The 7186-nt window shown below is 34.9% G+C and overlaps 1 protein-coding gene across 1 annotated transcript in view; it reads left to right on the top strand.

The window, feature by feature from the left end:
- The window catches only part of LOC117104527, a 17080-nt gene that overhangs the window by 4867 nt on the left and 5027 nt on the right, over positions 1-7186 (top strand). The window contains exons 5-6 of the mRNA XM_033245383.1: positions 540-620; positions 5536-5634. Coding sequence (XP_033101274.1) covers positions 540-620; positions 5536-5634 — 180 coding nt within the window. The remainder of the gene's footprint in view (positions 1-539; positions 621-5535; positions 5635-7186) is intronic.

Below are 7186 nucleotides of genomic sequence, written 5' to 3'. Positions count from 1 at the left end.
GAAATATTATTTTTATCATTATGAACATAGTACAGGTAAGATTTTTAAAGTATGAGAGTGCAATTTCCAGGACACCTTGAGGGCATTCAAAAGGTTCTCGCCTCGGCCCCAGGTGGGGCTTAAACCGTGTGGACTCTCACGCATCTCTTACCGCCAAATTCTACATCCGCCGCAGTTGTGTAACTGTAAACCTTCCTCCTGTCTTTCGTATTTTTTGATCCACCGCCGATGGCCCTCTTGTCCATAAACTCTGTTGAAATTTACATAGTACGAATCCATCGGTAATTTTCCGTCGATTTACAATCAGTTGGAACGGGTTATGGAAAAGAAGCCTGCTTCACAACTACACAACTATTCACATTCGTAAAGAAATCCAATCTTTTTAATCTTCACTTACCATTATCATCATTATGCAATTTAATTATTCTTCTTGCCAGCAAACCTTGAATGTAGGCCTACATATACGTACGCTTCTGATATTCCCGAGTCTACAGTTCAGACACATTTTAAATACGTCATTGTTACTCGACTTTTTTTAGACAAGACTTGTGATTCAACGTGCATTTCTTGGGCGTACACAAGTGACGATTACTCACAATGTTGGTGTGACTGCAGATCTCGTAAGTTTGACTTTTGATTACAATATTCTTAATGAACGGCTAATCTATTTATTTATATTCACTTCTTTTATTTCAATTCAAATATGCAAAAACATTAATACACTGTATTTGAATAAAACATAATTTCATATGGCAAGTGGCTAAATAGTTTTAGCAACGCAAGGGAAGGGACGATACATAAAGACAGCAGAACAATTACACATTAAAAAAACATTTTGAGTACATAAGGTAAATATAAAAATATAAATAATAGTAACGAAAGGATCAATGATGTAATTGTCTACTAGTCAAAGGTAACGATTGAGTTTTGTCGGTGGAGAGAGCTGGTGTGGTTGTGGGTTCTCTTGTTACATGTATAAAACATTAAAACGTTTATTTAAGTAGACGTTACGAATTACACATTTTACTAGAGTCATCAGGTGTATATGTTCGTATGCAGCATCATTCATGACATATTTTTTTCAATCAATACATTATATGTTGAATCAACAGTTAGGAAATTTAAATTCGTAATATTTATAATAGACAGATGTGTGGCTTTCTTGAATGTTAAAATGTGAGTATATGAACGTCGAGATTACTGTCGATAAAAATAAAAATTATTCATGACAACTAAAAGAAGACGGGTTGCACGTCATCTAGTTCATTTATTTCTTTAGTTACGTAAAGTAAAAAATCCAGTCTTTAGATCATGTTTAATGATTTGGAAAACATAGGCCCTACTTTATAGAGAGACTAGTAGCCTAGGTTCCAGGCCCTAATTTTGGGTTACTCACTTTTTTGCGCTTATTGCGCGCCATACCTAATTTATTTGGCGTCCATACAAATTTTTTGTCTCAAAATTAACTTGCTCGTTGGTGGCGCTATCCAGAATGAGAAAAAAATAATAAGGGACTTGTGCCAAGTGAGACTATAGGTACAGTGTTTGATAGCAGTTTTATATTGTTTTTTTATAACAAAAATATTTAAAAACCACTAAACTTATATGAAACAGCAATAGTATTAATTGGTAGTGAAAAAAGTCCATCACATTCCTTGGAAAACGTTTATAGTTTGCTTTACATTAATATTAGCCTTACATGTCAGAAATAAAATATTTTGTATTGGGAATAGGCATTTTGTCCAACATTTGCAGTCTCTGCTTTAAACCTGTGTTTCCTCGTTCAATTTTTCTACCCACCAATGGACATTTCCAGAGTGTCAATCGAACTAAACGCGCGTGTCCTACAAACACACATACTGTCCACTAACACATACCGTATGCTTACGTACCGTACATTACTTTTTTTGTTGGGAAAAAAAGCAAATGCGGAAGTAGCCCTACAGCTACCTGTCCGGTTAAAAAAAAACCCCCCGACGGTAAAGTAATTATTTTGATATGATAGGCATTTACTTTGTGAGATCGAGACTTCGAAGATCTACAGTATGTTGTTACAGTTTTCAAGACCGGTAGGTTAAAAATCCCAGATATTTATTGCAGACCACGGTTTTCCAATGTGTACATAGGCTTTGAAATAATGGTAAAATAATATAGATATATAGGCCTATCTAAATTTTGGGGATGAGAGGGTTCGGCGTAGTCTCACATTACTTGAATATGCATCTCTTGTAGGCCTATGGGAGAGGTTAACTACTGGCCTAGCGTGAGATCTAAGATTTTATGTGAGTTTTGCATAAATTTGTATGAGCTAAGTGATTAAAATTCGACTTTCATATCCATTTTGTAAAATTAATTAAATAAAGTTTTATCGCCAAAATTATATATTATGTGTATTCAATTAAATTTTATTATATATCAAATGGCACCATAACCTAAATTGCATGATGTTTACATAATAAACTCACTAAAGCACAACAAAACTAGCTACAAAAAAAAAAAAAAAAACAAAAAAACTTCACATTTTAAATTTAGTATTATAAAAAAAAAATATACACACTTGTATGCTTAGCTACTGATTTATTTGAAATTTGATTTCAGTATAATTTTAACATAATATTTATTTAATTTGCTGTTGCGCTGGTTGTTTTTGTTGTAGGTCTATTGTAGACTGTGAAATATTACTAGCTATATACATAGATGAAATGTAGCCGAGTGGTAAGAGTGCGGTAAAGTTAATGATTCGTTTCGGTTTCGTTCGTAGATTCTTTGGACTAGGACATTTATTTGTATTTTAGGCCTCCGGTTTCTTTACATAACAAAGCAACATTTAGAGAACGGAAGAAATTAAATCACGTCCTCATTATTTAAGCTAAGTAAAAATATTTTGGTAAATTATATAAAACATTACAATCATTTGATGACATTAATCGATAGAATTTAAAAAATGTTAGATTTATATAAAAGTTGAGGAGTTAAATGATAGTTTATACACAACAATACCTCCGAATAGGCCTACTTTAGGAACAGGAATTGATGTTATGTACTGAATCTTAATAAATAAAGTGCCAGTATAATGACAGACTGGCGCCAGGGTCACCACAATACTTTGTCGCCACAGGAATGAACTTGTATAGGCGACCCGAAAATCATGACCCTATGTAGTGGTCAAACTGGAGCCTGTTTAATTTCAAGTAAGGTTCCAGGCTAATAAATTACGTACAGGGATCAACGTTGTGCTAATAATAAATGTACCCAATCATTATAGAGAATAAGAGATCTAATTACAAGAGTATAGCTCAGTATAAATAATAATAAGAGTAATGTGTAAATTTCGTCACCATTGATGTTTTAGCACTTGCTAGCATTAGACATATTTTTACTTTCCCACCCAACCATAATCATCTTCCCATTCCAATACCGGGATTCTCATGTAATATCGGCTGGTTCTTATCAAAATTATTTTCCCCAATTCAATATACTAACGGGGTTATAATGGTTCATAGTAAATGAAAACATCCCTCTGGGCCTCTACTCGGGTCCATCGGGAATTCCCATGATTCGCCAGCAAGAAAAAACGGTATTGCATGAGTGGCCCTCAATAAACCAAACAGTAGTTAATTAAGGTATTTCTGTTTTAATTTTATATACTGTAACTTAGCAATATATAAATTAGATTATAAGAATTCGTTATAATAAATTACAACGATCTAAAAATTTAGAGTGTTATATGTATAAAAGAAAGATGAAATTAAGTTTTTCCTAATATCATTATAACTTAAACATACTAAAGTAAAATGAAATTCATCTTCTATGCATACGAGTTGACTTCCTGCACGAATAAAATCGAAACTGTACTAGGTTTGGTTAACAGGAGCTTGTGCTTCCATTAGGTCGTTCCATTCTTAGAAGAAGCCTTATTAACGAAGAAAGCGAACTTGTCATTAGCTATAGTATCCTAGGTCTAAACAAAATCGTTTATAAGGTTAGAAAATGTTAATCGTATTATAGTAGTGACTCTATTTCCACGTTTTAATTAATGTTATTTATCTGTTAACATTTTATATATATCTGTCTCTTATACACATCTAGATGTGTATAAGAGACAGCTCACGCATCTCTTACCGCCAAATTCTACATCCGCCGCAGTTGTGTAACTGTAAACCTTCCTCCTGTCTTTCGTATTTTTTGATCCACTAGGCTTACGTTCATGGGACTCCTTCGAAGCAAGCGATCCAGTTGCCTTTTCCCAGTACCGCTCATCTATTTTTATTCTGTGGGAAATTTTTAACCCATGTCTAATCTGAATATTTATTATAGTTCGCATTCTGGAAGCTTATTTACTTTTTTTGGAAATCTTGCAAAATATGGTCATAGGTTAAATATCACATTTCCGGTCACACTTCGAGAAAATGTTACATTAAAGCAAATAGAAATGTGCATGTTCTGAACAATTTCAAAAGAAAGTAAGTCTGCACGACCAGTGGTTGCCAAAATATGCTGTATCTCTATCCCTAATTTGCATATTTAAGCTAATTTGCATATAATATAGGTGTATATTTTGGATTTCACTAACCTTGCATCAGTGTATTTTTTAATTGATAATTAAATTCTTATTGGCAATTTATTTCATTTCAAATGCTAGGTTTTATAGACCTAATTAAATCGTTAATTGCATTAATAAAAGAAATGCCAAAAATAACTAAAATAGTTAAAATGGCGGCGATTTTGGATTTAAATTTTGCAAATTTTAAGTTAAATATAGTTTTTATTTTTATTGCCACTTATGTTAAAGAATATTTAATATATTATTAACTTTTAATATCATAAACGTACAATTATTATTGGTAATTAAATGTTGAAATTGCTGGCTACCCCCTTTGCGAAAAAAAAACACTTGCGGCACATACTTTTCATATTCAGTGATGTCTATTCTATAACATAGCCTATCCAATTTTTTGAAAATATAGCAAAAAAAAAGCAACCAATGAAAATTTCCTGGACTATGAGACAGACACACAGATAGACATACACATACACATACAGACAGACGAAGCTTAATTGCAATACCCTCTTTCCCCTTTGGGTGGCGAGGGAACAGACAGACAGACGGATCTTATTGCAATACCTTCTTCCCTCTTTCGGGGGTCGAGGGTAGTATGGTATTACAATAGCGTACGTCTCTCGGGGTGTGTGTGTATGTGTGTGTGGGGGTGGGGGTGTAGGTGTGTGTGTCCTTCCGGATGCATAACTCAAAATCTACTGGATCGATTTACTTAAAATTTTCACAAATTGACAATATGTTATGTGTATCTTGGTCCTCCTCAACTTTGGTGCTGGTCGGAAGTAAGATGCATGTTTTAGAATGTTATTTATATTTCTTCCGGCCGCAACAGAACCAACTCGAGTGGATCGTTCGGCCTGTTTTGGCTAGGCCGAGCCGACTCAAGCGGATCGACCGTGGGCCATTATTTTTTTCAGTACATAGATATGGCACAACAAAGCGAAGGCTTGTAATTTCAGATTATCTTGTTTCAGTTTGTGATCCACCGTGTATTAACGGGCGGTGTGCATCAAATGGTAATTCCGCCTACTGTAGTTGTTACTGGCAATATGACGGCGACAGTTGCAGCGATCGTAAGTTTAACTTTTGATATGAGTATTGTTTATGAATCGTGAGGTACTGCTCTATATCCTATTGATGCCAGGGGCGGATTTAGGAGGGGGCCGGCTAGACCCCGGCCCTCCCTTTTGGGGGATAAAAAAAAGGAGATAAAAAAAGGAAAAAAAGAAAGAAAAAGAAAAAAATGATAGCCCAGAACGCATCAAAGGTTATTTTCGGGCGTCTAGAATACAAAAATTTCTCGGGGGCATGCCACCGGACACCCTAGGACAGTGTTGTCTCGATTGGCCCAACTTTCGCACCCCCCCCCCACCTTTTGGACATCTATGCAACAGCCCCTGGATGCTAGTTTGTGTGATTTTTCATTTTCTGAATATTATTAATATATTAAAAAAATAAAATCATTACAATCATCATCACATTTGCCATTTGGTTATTCTTATTGCGACGCCGCATCATGTAGTCTTACATATTGTACTGCATACCGATTATAAAATATTTATAAACTGGAGAAAAACGGAACACAGAAAGACGCATGGAAGATTTCTATTAGAGTTGTAATCACATTTCCTTTAAAACCTTAAATTATATATTTCGATTTTGGCGAATGCGATCGACTATGATGATGATGGAAATGATAAAGAGAGTGATGATACGGATGATAATGGTAATGTATTGATTGATGTATTGTCTTTTTATTGTTTGTATCATAGCAATTTGTTATCCACAATCAGTGGCGTAGAAAAATATTTTTCATTGGGGAGGGGGGATGATTAGCCAGTGTCGTAAAACTGTCTCGGGCAGGGGGAAAACTTCCCCTCCTCTGACGGTTTTTACCGGGCTGACCAAGCCGTCGTACTGGGCTGGGTAGGTAAAGAGAGAAAAGAGGAAAAGAAAAGGAAAGAAAAAGAGAAGAGAAAAATAAAGACAAGAAAAAGGAAGATATCATAATGACCAGACTCACAAAAACCCCTTCTCCACTTCAAAAAGTGTCATAACTCCTTTGATCTATGCTGCCCGATGGCGTAACCACTGGGGGACAAGGGGAAAATATCTATCTTTGAAAAATCTTCCCCGCCCCTTTATAAATGCCCTTTCATCCCCTGAAAGTGCCTAAAAACCTCAAATTCCGCGGGCATTTCTTGTTGACATGGCCCAATTTCCTCTAAAAATTGCACATTTTAGGGAGTTTTGATCAATTCCAACGAAATTAGAATTAAAAACACAGGGGGAAAAGGGGAAAATATCCATCTTCGGAAAATCTTTCTCCACCCCTTGACAAATTCTCTGAAAGTGCCTAAAATTCTCAAATTCTTTGCGCGCATTTCTTGTTACGGTAGGCCAATTTCCTCTATAAATTGCTCATTTGAGGAGTTTTAATCAATTCCGACGAAATTAGAATTAAAAACACAAAAATATTTTGCGCGCTTGGCGCGCAATTTTTAGGGCTTTTTTAGTTTTATCCTTATAAGTTATTTAAACACATAATATCCCAAACTCAAGAAAGACAAATTTAAGATAGATCATTTTAACCTAAAAGAAGGGCCTCAATGTGTATTGATGTTG

This window comes from Anneissia japonica, unplaced genomic scaffold (genome assembly GCF_011630105.1).
Source record: "Anneissia japonica isolate Jap-2015-1 unplaced genomic scaffold, ASM1163010v1 scaffold1554_len142245_cov105, whole genome shotgun sequence".
NCBI classification, from domain to species: domain Eukaryota; kingdom Metazoa; phylum Echinodermata; class Crinoidea; order Comatulida; family Comatulidae; genus Anneissia; species Anneissia japonica.
The sequence above is the reverse complement of the archived record's forward strand: the minus strand, read 5'-3'. Positions and strand labels throughout refer to the sequence as shown.